Here is a 16,741-nt window from a genome sequence, read left to right on the forward strand (position 1 = left end):
TCAAAAATTAGCTAGGACTTTTTTCTTTGAGACACCAAAACTGACAAAAATGGTTAACAAATAAATAATCCTGGTTCACAATAATAAGTATATTACATGGTCATAGCTCTGAGACAGGTCCCTTTACAAAGACCTGGAACTTACCCTTTCCTGGAGATACCTGCAGTCCTGTGCAACTTTAGAAGCCCGAAAAACTGCCTTTACATCCACAAAGAACTGCTTCTCAAGGAATAAACACCAAGTCTGCATGGCGATGGCGGACAGATGGTGAAAAGCAGCAAGCAGGGCCTCCTTCTCTTTGGTTGGCACATCTCCCTCTCTCAGTCACAGTGGAATGGGAGGGATGAGTTTTGCTCACTTACTGAGGGTGTGTGCCTTGTTAAACCAACCTGAGTGACTGACAGAGTCAGCAACCAGAGTGGGCTCCTGAGAACACCACCAGAGGATGTGTACATTGGTCCAGCTGTGTCCTTGGAACATAGAGCAGAGCTCCTTCTCAGTGGGAAACACCCACAATGCAACAAGACACAGGGAAGGCAGAACTATTGAAAAAGTACCGTAGGGGACACAGCACTACCATATTTGAGCTGGGTAGAGAGGAGGTGCACAGATTCTATGGCATACTACAGCTTCTTCCTGGTGCACTGAAACACAGGAGGAAATGACAAGGTGAGCCTTGTCAAGATGAGTAAAATTTGCTACTTTGTATTGGTAGAAAGAGAAATATGTGTGAAAATGGGTTTTTATGTTAGACTAAAAAATCAGAATGGGCCAATTTTCTTTATATGACTCACTTACCAGAGAACTAGGATTCGATGGCTTTATATATGGAAGGGGCTCAGTTAACCCCGTGGGCTGACTGAAACATGGGTGCTATGAAGAGACTGCATTTAATAGCATTAGGTAGAGGCATGGACCAGAAGCCCTAAGAAAATCAGAATGATAAAGTTGACTTATCATGTGTACCTTGTGCAATCATAATCCTGCTATTATTATATCCCCACAAGGGCCAGAGGATGTTTCTATTGCCAAAGCTTCACTGTCATTTACTGGAGTGCTAGTACAGGGCATCAGGTATCCTGCCAATCACAAAACTCACCATACAAAATAACTTCTCTGTTGTTCCCTTACTAGCCCTTTGTACACAGTGCAGCAACTTAGTTCTCTGCCTATTTTTTATTTATTTAGATTTGTTTTTTTAATCATTCGTTGTCACCGTCTCTTTCACTAGAATATAGGTTACAGGAGAGCAAGGACTGCATCCTATTTGTTCATCACAATATTTCAAATGCTTAGCATAGTACCATGTACACAGGCATTCAATAAGAGGTATTCAAAGTACCACCAAAGACATAGTTGTCCTTGTCAATATGAGATCCTGGACACAATCAGGAAAACATCCTCCCAAAAATAAGGTTTATATGTCGATTAAACCTTTTCATGGGAGTAGGAATGTAGCTCAATTGGTAAAGTATTTGCCTAGTATGCACTAAAGCTTGGGTTCAATTCCTAGACCCACTTTAACTGAGTGTGGTAGTGAACAGCAATCCTAGCACTCAGGAGACAGTGACAGGAGGGTCAGTCTCAAGTATATAGAATACTGGGCCAGTTTGAAATATATGAAGCTGTATCTCAACAACTTACCCTTATTTATAAATTACCTGTAATATATGTATGTGTATTTCATCAGCTTAGGATATGGTCTGCTGCTATAACTTCTATTTAAATGTGTATTTTGATCAGAAAATAAAAACAAAAACAAAATATTCCTTTTAATAAAGGTCAATTCAATGCCTGTCTTTTCTTCTATGAAAATATTTGAACAAGATGAAACTGCAACCCAATATTCATGTTACCTTAAATTGTAAATTAACCAGATTCTCAAATATCATCAACTTGTATCTCTGGACCCACTCAACAAACTCTACATAAGTTGGCACACCTCTTAAGAATGCCCTAAGGTATCTTTGCTTACGAGCAAGGAAACTGTGAATTCACTCCTACCAACATTTCAAGATTCAACATTATAGTTAATCAAGCTTCCATTTTCTGGTTATGAACCTTTATTTGTAGCAGCTAGCAATTGCTTTCATTAAGACTGAATTTCTATCCACACCACTCTTAGAGCATTCCCACCACTCTTAAAAGTTATTAATACTAAGCACTCAAGAATGAGACAGGACCTAGACCTAAGTACTAAGTTACATTCCTCCCCTCAGGATCACTGGTGTCATGTCTTAATTCAAATTCACACTTCAGCAAAAATTGCAAATCAGTCCATGTCTTGATCTTTCAGAATTGCATTTATATAGCTAAAATCTTAAACATGAAAATGCCAAAAATCTACTGAATTCTACACATTAAGTGTTCAGTTTGTAAAGATCTGTGCTTACAATAAGGTTCAAAATGACTTATTTTTTTTTTGGAATTCCACATGCTTAATATTAGGAACCTCCAACTACAGTTGGCTTTGGGGCTGGGGTGTAACTAGTGAAAGTACTTAGCCTTCGTGTGGCCCTGTGTTCCATCCTCAGCCCCCAAACCAAATCAGACTTGTTTTCTTACCTACAGACAAGTCTAATGTACAGTCTGCTCACAGAGACTAGCTAGGGCAGGAGAAAAGTAACAAAAGCACGACCCTCACGGAGATGTGGGGAAAGGTGAGGAGGAGCCAACAAAGCACCGTGGAATGCTGAAAGTGGGTGATGGGTGTTAATAACCCTCTCATCTGAATGGAGCACTCTGTTAGCTGCTTTCTCAGAAGCCAGTAAAGCCATGGCATCACAGACGTTAACAGACACTGTAACCAACTCCAGATGTAACTCATGTACCACTCCTCTTCGGAAGCCCAGGCTTTGTTTTGAGACTGGATCTTACGCTTCCTTGCCCAGAGCCATTTCTAGCTTCAGTTTCAGTTCTTTTAAGGCACAAAGGACCTTTGCACATATGACACAACCAGAAACCAAATTTCTTTTACTTCTTACAAGTTTTTTGAGTATTTTATACTTAATCTTAGTCATGCCAACTGCAAAGGAATTTCTGTGAGAACTTAGTTTTCAGAGCTAGCAACATAGTTTTTAAATACATAACCCTCCTTTTTATAGTAATACCTCATCATTACAGAATGAACTCAGCTTAAGTTCAGATACAAACACAACTCATTGTTAGCCAGCAAGAGTAAACCAATGTGACTGAACCAAGTATAAACATACAAGCATCAGACATCACATCTATAAGTGTGAGGTCTGTAGACAGTGCTTTACCAAGGAAATGAACAGCACTGGCTAAATATCTGCTTAGTTTAGTAAAATCAGCTGAGAGACCATTTGCATGTCAGAATTCAGGTACAGACTGAGTCTAGCTAACTAACATGAAAGATTAAAAGAAGCAGCTTCCCTGTCACATATACTGGTTCCTGTCCCAGTGGATCTCAATCATATGCATCCGGTGTTTAGAAACACCAAAGTTCAAAATATTCCAGGACATTTTTAAAATAAGTAATTTATTTTAGTAGAACATGATAAAATTTTACTCACAATTTAACTCTAAGTTCAACTAAATGTGTCATCAAAAGACATCTTAATCAAATCAAAATAGTTCTAAAATAATTTCATTAAGTTTTTGGAAGAGTAATAAAAATTTCTAAGTTAAAAAAAAAATCATAATCTTAGCATTCAGGATGCAAACATAGAAGGATCCCACATTCAAAGCCGACATGCTATATAACAAGTTCAAGGCTAAACAATGAGACTATCTCAATTTTTTTTTAATTTTGTATTAGAAATTTAAGCCGTGCCATTAGCAATATGGAAGGCAGCTCTAGCATTTACTTACACTAAAGGAATGTGCTACTGAGCACCTGCTTGAAAAACTACTTAGACTGGCTGTACTACTTGGGTGATCTGGGCTTAAAATGTGAAAACTTACTGATTGCACTGGAAACCTGATTCAGTTTATCCTGGGACCTGCTGATTAGGACAATCTTCATTCCACGCTTTGCTAACTGAAAACAATAAAAGAGATCTGAATTACATCTGTGAAGCGTATGCTAAAACAGAAATTAGATGTATTCCCATTTAAGAAAACCTCACCAGGTGGTCAGTCAAATTGAAAAAAACAAGTATCAGGAGCTGGTGATCCAAATGAACCCTGATTCCCCAGAACCTTCATTTCTAACCAAGCACTGATATCTTAAACCATTTGGAAGGATGGTGATTCCCACTTTTTATTTTAGGCCTAAATACATGGTGTGGACTTTTTTTTTTACACTGTTACATGTCTATAACTTCTGTAATTTCAAATTTAGGATTTAAAATGTTGTCATAGGTTAGATACATAAAATAAATATCAGTGGGCCAAAAGAGAAAACTACAGCTAAAATGTTAGCAGTTCCCATAAATACAATCAATCTTAAAATGTGTATTTGGGACTTGGTGGTTAATCTTTACTGTTGACTGCATTTATAATCGCCATGGAAGCATACTTCCCAGTGTGTCTATGGGAATGGCTCTGGAAAAGTTTAACTAAGGAGAGAAGACCCACGCAAAATGTGGGCAGTTCCATGCCATGGGCTGGGGTTTGGGATTATTGTTAAAAAGATGAGCACAGTATTGCTAATTCTTGATGAAAGCTGTAGTAGACAACAGAGGTATAAGACATCGCTGCCTATGGGTCTTGCGGCCATGACCTCTCCACCTTGAACTAGAAGCCAGACTGAGCCTTCCGTAGGTTGCCTTTGTGGTTATTTTGTCAAAGGAATAAGTAACACAGACATTAAAATGAAAGGGCAACCAAAGTAAAGTACATTAGCTACTGTTAATGAACAAATCAATACTGGATTTCTTGAAGAGAACCTTCTACGTACATATGTACATAATACCATGTAATGTTGCACAGAATGAAAAACACTCACAGTGATGTATTCCTGTCATAGAGACACATAAATACGGAGGTAGAGAAAGAACACTAGAGGGCATAAAACTTTGTACTGAACTACCAGACAATTTACAAATGAGCAACACTTGGGAGATATGAAGTATAAGTGATTCAGTACACTCACTCCCAGTTATAAATCCTAAAGTCAGCTTTTATTAAGTAACAAGTAATATTGCAAATGAGGCTGTGGAAGATCATTTTTTATAAAAATAACAAGGCCTGGTAATTTGCTAAATTAATCTGCTATAAAACCACTAAAGAACCCATTAGCCCATATTGATACTTTAAGAAAAAAGAGAAACACATTAACAAAGGGGGAGGGGCAGGAAAAGCTCTTATTTATAGAAAAACACCAACTAGGCATGGTGGGTCATGGCTGTAATTCTAGAAAGAGTACTGCAATGAGCTTGTGGTCAGCCTGAGCTACATAATGTGTTCTAGACTAGCTTAGGCTACAGAGGAAGACATATATTAGAAAATCACTAAACTGTAACAGTAAACTAATTCAGGCAAAAATCATCAACAGGTGTGAAAAACACTGAACTAAAAATCAGCTAGAAAATAGGGTATATAGTCCCAAAGCATCACATCATACATTCCCCATTACTTTTATAATGAAGAACTGTGATAAATAACATCTTAATGAATTGTTTGCCTTAACACCATCAATAATGGAGCACATCGGTGTGTTGTGTCTCTTGATAGGATGAGGTCAAAAGAATTAATATTATTTTTTATTACCATTTTTGTTAAATATGTTTACCCTGAATCTGATCATGAGGAGACAAATTCAATTTTGTCTGCAAAATAACAGGCTTGCATTTCTCCAAGTGTCACTTTTATAAGGAGCTGGAGAGTACATCTCAGTAGTAGAAAGCCCCTCCCTAGCACGATGACTGGGGCCAGCAAGATGGCTCAGTGAGTAAAAGTACTTTTGCCACCAAGCCTGATGACTTGAATTTGATTCCAGGACCCATATGTTGGAATGAAAGAAATGGCTCCTCCCACAAGTTGTCCTCTGACTTTCACAAGCATGTTGTGGTATGCATGCAGCTACAAACATATAGACAAATAGTAAACGTGGGCTAGAGGGATGGCTCAGCAGTTAAGAGTGCACTGCTCGCCGGGCGGTGGTGGCGCACGCCTTTAATCCCAGCACTCGGGAGGCAGAGCCAGGCGGATCTTTGTGAGTTCGAGCCAGCTGGCTACCAAGTGAGTTCAGAAAGCGCAAAGCTACACAGAGAAACCCTGTCTCGAAAAACCTAAAAAAAAAAAAAAAAGAGTGCACTGCTCTTGCAGAGAATGCAAATTCACGTTGCAGCATGTATCTCAGGCTTCTTTACAGCTGCCTGTAACTCTAGCTCCAGATTCAATGCCCTCTTCTGCCTTCCTGTGTGGTATAAACACACACACACACACACACACACACACACACACACACACACACACACACACTAAAATCTTTAAAAACAAGAGGCAAAGGATCTCTGTGAGTTTGAGGCTAGCCTGGCTCACACAGAGAGTTCCAGGCCAGCCAGGGCTACATAGTGAGATACTGTCTAAAAATAAATAAATAAAACAAAATAAATGTAATAAAATTTTAATCAAGGCTACTATTTAAGAAATTATTCTATTTTTTTTCTTATTTTTAAAATAGACTCGGAAAATCACCTACCTCTTCTGCATACGATTTTCCAATTCCATCAGTGCCACCTGTAACAACTAAGAAAAGAGAAGAATAGTTTACTTTAAGAACTACAGCAAGGAAGTGGTCCAGCTAGAAATCACCAGCATGCCCAAGAGCACTGTACACTATCTGATGGGAAAGAGCACTATCCAGTGCTGGCTGTGAAGCTTAGTGGCAGAGCACAGGACTTCCCATGCACAAGGCCCTGGCTTCAATTCCTATTGCGGGATATCTGATTGCACTGTGACACTACAAGACTATATCAATAGTCTTTATTAAAAGTTAACCTTGAACTATGTAGAAGAGTCCATGACTAGCTGGCCAGAATTAGCCACAGAGAATCTGGAGGACCCAGGGTGTGATACAACAGAGGCACAGGTAAGCTAGCACGGGGCTTAGAAAGATTCACTGGTCTTTTGGATCTGGGAAGGGGTGGAGAGTGTGTCAGGTGGTCATTTCTCTGCCACTTTCTTGATCTATCAGGTTTTTAATCCCTTGATCTGACTCCCGAGTTTTTATTAATAACAGAACAACTTAGATAAACACTTCAAATGCCTAGTGAAATAAATAGATAAATAAGCAACACCAGTACTCAAATTTAGAATTAGCTGCCCATCATATCTCAAATTGAAAAGACCGAAATATCAAGTGTTGGTGAAGATACAAAGAAGTGGAAGCCTTCATACCTTACCAGTAGTACCAGATTGACACAATAGTTTTGGAAAAACTATTCATCAGTATGTTCAGAACTAAAGATATGTTTGCCTTATGAACCAGCAATCCTCAAGAGAAGAGTGCTGGAGGTCTACCAAAAGGATGTTCGTGGGAGCTTTACTAGTGTTTGTGCTATATGCTAGTAAAACCTGAATATTGATCTACAGAAGAATAAGTAAGTAAACAGAAGTATAATGTGTAAGTACAATGTATAATTAACGGCAGCAAAATGAACTGTGATACATACAACACATGAATACAACATTACACTAAGTGAAAAACATGGAAGATATTCTTTTCCTAGGGCCAAAGAAATGTACATTTACGAAGTGTCTGCTCAGCCACCATATTTCCGGAAGTTTTAAAATCTTTTTAGATTAAAAAGTAAACCAGGGAGCAAACCTTCACCTATGGCTCAGTAAACCAATGATCAACTTCATATTTTATATTTAAAACAATTGTATCTGTGTGTGTGCATGTGTGTGCGTGTATGCATGAGTGGGAGTGTGTGTGTGAGAGACACTGTGCACAGAGCGCACATAGTGTCACAGTACATGTGTGGAGGTCAAAAGACAACTTTCAGAAATCAGCTCTCTCTTTCGACCAAGGGTTCTCAAGACTGAACTGAAGTTTGTCAGGCTTAGGAAAGTGGGGAGGCCAATGCTTATCCACTGAGCTCAGATTTCAAAGTTAGTCCAAAAAAAACCCATGTTAATTCATGTCAAAAAAATAAATATATAAAAAAGCAAAATTAGTCATCAAATTTCTACAATGGTCTCTGTCTCTTCCTCTCTCTTCCTTCTTCTCCCCCAACTCAATTTATTGTTGAACACCATGTATAACAGGTTTCTGATTTCTTAGTCTGTTATTTGCTGACTGCATTCCCCTGATACAACATAACATGTTCTTCTGTTCTTTGGTATATATAGATACTTGACCATGTTCACGTTTAATTTGTGTGTGTGTCTGTGTGTGCACGCATGCACGCGCACATGCTCCATTACTTCCTATTAGGCTGCAAAAGTGACATCTAAGTCCATAATTGCCTGAATATCTCCATGGAATATCTCCACAGAACACCCTAATTGGTTGCTTACATAGAACTTGCATGTAAGTAAAAACAAAACAAAACAAAACAAAACAAAAAAAACATACTTAACTTCTTCTATTATCAGTTCTCAAAAGTGGCTGCCTGGTAATTTGCAGGGTGATCTGTTTTTATTGTTATAGCTTTGTAAACAACATTCATACATGGGCTCTACAACAATGTTTGAAACTATCGATACAAAATGAACAGCATGTGAAAGTCTCACCTCTTGTCTCTGGAGACCAGGGGTCCAGATTTCATCCTGCACTCTCTCCTGACACACCAACATGTCACAAGTCAAAGACAAGCAAATGTTGGCTATTTTCAACTCTCCCTTTTTCTTCTCTTTCAGACTCTTCAGTTCTCTTCAAGATCTGAGACCCTCATTTTTACTTTGTTCCTTTCAAAGCCTTCTTCAGGCTCTATCAACTGCTCTGTTCCAGAACATTTAAGGCAAAAGAACCCTTTCTCGTCCCTCTGATGCCTACGCGTACTTTGTAAGGCTGTATGCCCTATAGCACATCAGCACTCTCAATGGGAATTGTACTGCTGTATTTTCCTGTGTGTTTTTATTGTGCAATTGTACTGCTGTATTTTCCCTGTGTTTTTATTGTGCATGCACAGTGGGAAGTCTTCAGGTCACTGACAATAGTAGGACTGCAGCCACTTCCTTTTCCTGTTTGCAACTGGGCCATGAGTGACATGAGAGGTTTGCTATGCTACATGTCATGTCCTGCTATGGTGTGCTGCTCTCCCTCCAGAGCCCTAAAAGCAGTCAGACCACCCAGTCACAGCCAAGAACCCTCAAAACTGTGAACCAAAATAAACCTTTTCTCTGTTAAGATTTATTTTATTTATGTAGGTGTATGCATGTATGCCTGGTTCTCTGCATGTGCACCATGTGTAGATGCCAACAGAGGCCTGAAGAAGGTATCAGATTCCCTAAAACTGGATAATTGTGAACGGCCCATTATGGGTGCTGGGAACCGAACCCTGGTACTGTGCAAAAGCATCAAGTGGTCTTAACCAATGAGCCATATCTCCACTCACCTTCCCTCTTTATAAGCTGATGATGTCAGGTATTTTGTTCTAGTAACAGAAAGCTGATTAATACAGTCAGCTCCCCCCTCCCAAAAGAGTTATCCATTCAATCCCCTTGTCAAGTCTTACCTGCTGTCAATTCATGACCTACTATCTTCCAATAACTGCCCTCATCTAAAGACAGCCACTTTCTGTTCTGAACAATACATGTCTAAAATACTCAGGCATAAAAGTTGGGCTCCTTGCCTCCAGCATCTGAAGGACCAAGGCTTCCAATAGTAGCATCTATGACTCTGCTAAGCCTACAGCTGTTTCACTTCTCTCTCAGTTCAATTCTGCTTCCTCCACTTTCCTTAGCACTGCCAACCCTGACAGCATTCTCAGTACACCCCGCACCACACACATACACAAGTCAACATTCAAATCTGCTTCACCAGGAACTGGCCTCTGGCAGAGGTGAACTACTGACAGCATGCAAGGACTGGTTTTCCTTCCATCTACATAACACAAGCAGTGGGGGAAACAGTTTTGAGAGGTCTACACTAGAACAGCACTTCCTTACACCATTTCTCTGTGCCCTATTACTCCATCTCCAGAAGCAACTGCTGCCACATTTTTCCTTCTGTTTTTATCAACATTCTAGACCCTTTCTGCCATCTCCTGTCCAACTGTTTTTAGTAGTAGACTTAAGGCTGATGAGAACTTCCCCACCCTTCTCATTCCCCATCCTCTCAATTAAGTTATATTGCAATGTTCTGTCAATAATTGGCATTTATTACTGGAACACTACAAATACATCCCTAGAGTAACCAGAATTTGATACAAAACTGGGGGTGTAGCTCAGTGATAAAACACTAAGCTAAGACACGAGGCCCTGGGTTCAAGCCCCTGCACTATACAAAGAAAAGCTGGGGTAAAACAGGTATAGTAGTATCTCTCACAGGTTGAAGGTTTGGTCCTCAACAAGACTACCTTCACTTCAGATAGACACCAATTTCAGAGGTCTCTGGCTAGCTTAATCAACTGACTATAATCTGGGGGATTTCCATAACCACCTCAAGTTGGAAAATTCAAAATCTGTAGAACTCAGGCTACCTTCTAATTCACTTTATTGCAGAGGATACAAGTCAGTACCAACTGAAGGGCAGGCTGGGTAAGTAAGGTCTGAGGTGGGCTCCCATGGAGTTTTCACCCCACCCCAGGGAAATAAATCAGAGCAAGGACATAGTCTTCCCAGTACATGCATGGCTTTCCCAACCAGGCTTTCCCACTCAAGTTCAGGTTTCATTATAAACACACAAGAGAGACTCCAGTCCTTAACTCTCCTGCAGAAATCAGCAGTCTGCAGGTTGAGCCATTACCACTGTGCTCAAAGCTTCAACCTCTAATCACAGTCTTTCTAGCATGAATAGTTAATTAGCCTCAACTTCCAAAGGCCCACCTAGAATAAGAAAAATATAAGGATATGGGGGCTTCCACACGCCATCCTCCAACCAAGGACAAAAGTTAGTCAAGGTCTTTGTTATACTATCAGTATGGTTAAATATTCACAACTGAGCCAAATACTAGACTGTAATTACATTGCACTTCCCAGTCAACTTTCTATCTTTCCTGGACACAGTTGTCCCTCCCCCTTTATGTGGTCTTTTTAAATCCTCTTCCATCCCCTAATAGCCTCCTCGCTTTTGCTGTTGCTTGCTCCTTTAAGACAGGGTCTCATGGAGGCCCGACTGGCCTCACACTTGCTAAGCAGGAGGATCTTCTGCTCCGCATGCCTATGCTTCCCTAGTGCTGAGGTCACAGGTAGATACAGCCCTGCTTTAACAACCTCCTGATAAAACTCTCCACACAATCGACCCCATTCCAGACCTTAGGAATGACCTTCCCAAAGCACTCCGGCTCTCCTCCTACTGCATGCACTCTGGACTACTTATTCTCTTAACCTGCTATACCAGAGGTGGAGGCACCCACCATCTTGGAATTATCTTGTCTTCCTCCTGTATTGAATGAAGCTCATGTTTTCTAGATCATGGTTCCCTGCCTCGGTATAATAGTACACTTGGCAGTATCTTCTCAAGGAAAACTGCATGGAGACACTTTAATAAACAAGTTTTAAAATACATTTTTAATTTTTTAGATACATAGCTTGTTGTTGTTTTTTGTTTTGCTTTTTTTTTTTGGGGGGGGGGGTTTCGAGACAAGGTTTCTTTATGTAGCCTTGACTGTCCTGGAACTCACTCTGTAGACCAGGCTGACCTCGAACTCACAGAGATCCACCTACCTCTGCCTCACAAGTGCTGGGATTAAAGACGTGTACCACTGCTGCCCGACTTAGATGTACAGTTTTTAAAAGGTAGTAGGTTACCTCTATCCCTAGTTCCATTCTCATGCTAACACCCTACAAGACTACGGTACACTTGTCACAATTCACAAACAACAACGTAGCATCTACAGTCCAACCTTTAGGCAGACCTCCTTACTTGTCCCTGAATGTCTCTTCTCTGTCTTAATATACCATCCAGGGTAATATTACACTTCCTTATCATGTTCGTTATGTCACAATGAAAATCAATGGTTTTACTTGGCATTATCTGTTAATTAATTAAAAACTGTGGTGTGTGTGTGTGCATGCACTCATATGTGTGTATGTGTGACAGACAAAGAAACTGGAAGTAGAGTGTTGTGAAATATTTTGATGGTACTCCGACATTCCCAATAAAGTTAAACCTTGAATCAGAGGGTGGAGTCAACATTCAACTGGCCAGAACTAACCATAGAGTTGTTGGCCAACCCAGATTAGAACAGAGACACAGGAAGAAATAGGGAGGGGCTTAGAAAGAGTCAAGGGACTTTTTGATCCTGAAGTGTGGAGAAGCAGGGTCAGCTGATTGTTCCTCCGCTGCACTCTGTATCTATCAGGTTTTTACCCTAGTATCTGACTCTGAAGTTTTATTTAATAACAGAACAATATAAGTAAGTAATCGGTTCGGTGGAAAGCCTCTGTTAGACACCTCAGCTTTACAATAACCAGTGTTACATACAATGGCCAGACAACTGGGGGTTAAATTATCACTTTTCTCACCGGAAAGTGATAGATCTTTTTGTTTTCCAGGATATATGCCAAGTACTATACTTTTAATAACATGAAATACAGACAAGCAATTCTCAGTCAACCTGATGAATGTAGAAAAAAAAACTGAAGACTGGACATGAAGAAGGATGAGAAGAAATTCCCTTTTTTTGCTTTAAAGCTACAACTCCTCCATAATGAGGTTAAAGGTTAGTATTTTTATATAAAATAACACTGGTTCTCACTGTGAACATCTGACCATACTTACTGTCAGGAGACCTAAACTCCATTGTTTACTCAGGAAGTTAACCAAAATATCATCTTAAGAGTCTGCTGGTGGCAGCTTCTACCAAATTAAAGAAAGTTGGGTTTTTTTTTAAACTCTTTTTACTGTTAAATTTTTCAATCATATGCAGGCATTGCCTTCCCAAAAACAAGGCTCTTTACTATTATGCATACAAAGTTAGCAAAACTGAGCCAGAAAGCTCCACTTTCTACTCCTGTTTCCCAGAAGGCAGTGCTTCCCAAGATTACTTTAGTGTTTCTTAAAATGAATTACTTTCTTAAATATGATGCAATAAAAAACTTAATGATTTGCTTGTTATTTATTTGTTTGATTTCTATTTTAAAAATGCATTAGTTGCCGGGCGGCGTGGCACACACCTTTAATCCCACTACTGGGAGGCAAGAGTCAGGTGGATCTCTGTGAATTCAAGGCCAGCTTGATCTACAGAGTGAGGCACCAAAACAACACAGAGAAACCCTGTCTCTGTGTTGGGGGGGGGGGGCGCGGCGGCAGAAAAGCATTAGTTTCTTTATTAACAGATTAGTGAGAGAAAGAGACAGACAGAGTGACTTGAAAACACTCAAAAGATCATCTCTTGATTTCTCTGTGGGACACAAAGATCTAGACAGAAATATTTCTTGTTGTTTTTGTTTATTTCTTAAAACACACACACACACACACACCAAAAACTAAGCACTCAGAGCTACAATGAGATGAAGAGATGCAATGTGTAGAAATACACGGGGGAACCCATCGTTCACGTGTACCCCGGGTCAGTGCCTGCTAGTTGCTTTCCTAACCACCTATGCTTCCTCCCCTCACTTCTTTGCAATGGAAAACTGTTTTTCCCAAGATATGATAATGGTGTACACCTATAAACCCAGACTGTGGGAGGATAATTTCAGGAGGGTTGTAATTTCAGGGCCAGCCTGGGCTACATGACAGATTCTAGGCTGGATGAATCACATAGAAAATCTCCTAAACAAACAAACAAATAAATAAACAAGTAAATGAGTAAATAAACAAGTAAATAAATAAATAAATAAAGGAGTACTGACTCAGGGATGAATCACATAGAAAATCTCCTAAACAAACAAACAAATAAGTAAATAAATAAATGAATAAATAAAGGAGTACTGACTCAGGGTCCAAAACATTATGCCCTGGGATATTTATTTATTCCAATTTCCAAAGCAGCTAGAATGGATGTGTAACTGAATTCTGGGGGGAAAGATTTAAGTGGTATAAGAAAAGCAGTTTCCCTTCCTCTAAACAATTCAAATATGATGATTAGGGTCCAGCAGTCTCATGAACCATGAAGTTACCCTAAAGGCAGAGGCCTCAGGTTTCAAATCCCCTAATAACCACTACCATGCCTTTTTAAAAAATAAAATTTACCTTCCTTCCCTCTCAGCTTATCATGGAGAAGAAAGCATATGTAAAATATCTACTATTTAAAGGTGAAAAATAAATGCCTATCTTATTGAAGTCACTATTATAGGCCCTGAAAAGCAAGAGTAAAATATTGTATTATGAAAGGGCTTTAATATTCATGCCATTATGAAAATATCCACTCAAGGGACCTCACTGGTGTTATCCAGTTAGCTCTGAAAATTATCATGGTTACACCCAAGACTTGAGGAATGATACCTTTGCTACGTTCTCACTTGATGCAAGCTATATACAATTAAGAATTATCGTTTTTAAATGGCTCAGTGGTTAAGACACTGGCTGTTCTTGCAAAGGACTTGGGTTCAATTCCCAGCACTACATGGCAGCTTATAAACATCTGCAACTCCAGTTCCAGAGAATCCAATGTCCTCTTTTGACTTCTGCAAACTCTTGCACAGAAATCGTGCACATACATACACTCAAGCACATACATACACATGCACATAAAATAATACATTAATATTTTAAAAAGAATTATCACTTTTAGAAACTACTTTATAATTTCATCATTTGTCAAGAAGTGACAATGTCCCCTCCTGTCAACTACATAAAACCAAAACCACAAATCTATTCACTTGTTCCCACTGCCACCACCTGGAGCTCCTATCATTCATCTCTCCAGGAACTCCTAAAACAACATCACCTTATTCTTATTCCTCCCCTATTCATTCTCCACACCTGGGCCAAAGTCATCACTCCAAACTACAAATCTGCACATCATTTTTCTGCCTAATACCTGTCAGCCAGTGTCTGTCTGTGTCTCTACAGTCAAACTGCTAAGCCAGTAACTCCAAAACGAGATGATTAGTTCTGGTAGATGAATGGATGAGTGAATGAATGAACTTCCCCTACCCTCACCCTTTACCAAGTATTTGGTAAGTTGAACTTACCTCCCACCAGCATGCTGGAATGTGTCCACTTCCTCCAAGGTAGCACTCTCCTCACAGGCATGATTCTCTTTACTCCAATATATATTCTGCTATGGTTTGAGTGTGTCCTTTCTATAACTGAGGTGTTAAAACTCAATGGTCAATGTGATAGCAGGCCAAGGTGGGGTCTTGGTGGGGCCTTTAAGATGTATTTATGGTCTGAGGTCCTACCTTTTTGCACGGGATTCTTCAAAGCTTCATAAAGCATGCAGCCTTCGCCTAGCCTCCCTTGCTCTCTGTCCCTACATGAAAGGAAACTGCATTCCAGGGGTACAGCAAGTCACTGAATGGGAGAACACTTTCACAACAGAAGCAAGCCTGTGGCCATCTTGATCTTGGATCTTCCAACATGCAGCACCATGAGGACTTAAGTTTCTGGCTTTCTAAATTTCTGCAGCTGTTCTGGCAGCTCAAATGGACAGAGGCCTACTCATAGCAGAGTTCTGCTCTCCATCCTGGAGGTTTTCATTTGAACATCTGCTCTCCTTACCCCTTCTTTTACAACTAGACTATTAAGCTCTCACAGTCCTCTATACCTCCCCTTAGAGCATTAATTGCATAGGTTTCCACCGGACAGGTTCTGTCTGGTCTCCACAGTCTAACTGCTAGAACAGTGACTGGTGACTGGTTTGAAAAAAAGAAAAAAAGCAACAGAAAGAGAGCTCAGTGGTTAAGAACACTTGTGGTTCTTTCAGATAACCTGAGTTTGGTCTCAGCAGCGACATGGTGATTTATAAACCACCTGTAATTCCACTTCCAAGGAACCCAAGACCCTTTTCTGACATACATGCAGGTAAAACAAACACTCATACACATAAAAATTTTTAAAAGTTATTTTAATGAGAGGATTCATGAGGCTTTGTTGCAGAATGGATGAGTGAATGAGTAAGATTCTGATAAAAAGTTGGCCTTTTGTGACAAGACTTACCGTTTTATCCACTCCTTATTTGGAAATAACACTTCAGCTCCTCTCAATAACACACAAGAATTAATAATCTTAAAATGAGATTTTTAAAAAATGTTATTGTGAGATGCTGAACTTGTATATAAAGGACTTGTTACATACATACTTTCAAAGGAATCTATGGATCTCCTTGAAAAGACCTGGTTTTCACTTGGCTCTAAGGTACCAGGGCTGGTCTGCAGTGACACAGTCCAAACAGGATTAGAAGGGGGGGTGAGGGGGTGGGGGGAGAGTAGACACTTTAGATTAGTTAAGGAGTCCAAGTTCACTGTCCTTGTCCCTAATATTTGCTTCTTGGGTTAACAGTGGGTATCCTCAGATCCCATTTTGCTATGGAGTAAGGGGATATATTTAGACAGCTTTCCACAGCATACACAAAAAAGCTACCTTGTGGGTTGGGGAAATACAAAGAATGGCCATGAGTAGAATGTGGGGAGAAAGGAAAGAAGGAGCTGGGAAAAGGAGATTTTTTTTAAAGGCTTATGTCTGTACAGATAAATATAACACCAGAACCCATATTTGCAAGTATTGAGAAGATGAGAACTGACAACTATAAAGAATATCCCAACTTGGCAT

At 39.8% G+C, this 16,741-nt stretch overlaps 1 protein-coding gene across 1 annotated transcript in view; it reads right to left on the bottom strand.

Moving 5' to 3' along the window:
• Hsd17b12 (hydroxysteroid 17-beta dehydrogenase 12) overlaps nt 1-16,741 on the bottom strand; it is a 131,745-nt gene that overhangs the window by 74,271 nt on the left and 40,733 nt on the right. Inside the window, exons 2-3 of the mRNA XM_028879005.2 lie at nt 6,611-6,657; nt 3,928-4,003 (exon numbers count right to left, since the gene is read on the bottom strand). Coding sequence (XP_028734838.1) covers nt 3,928-4,003; nt 6,611-6,657 — 123 coding nt within the window. The remainder of the gene's footprint in view (nt 1-3,927; nt 4,004-6,610; nt 6,658-16,741) is intronic.

This window comes from Peromyscus leucopus, chromosome 4 (assembly GCF_004664715.2).
Source record: "Peromyscus leucopus breed LL Stock chromosome 4, UCI_PerLeu_2.1, whole genome shotgun sequence".
Lineage (NCBI taxonomy): Eukaryota > Metazoa > Chordata > Mammalia > Rodentia > Cricetidae > Peromyscus > Peromyscus leucopus.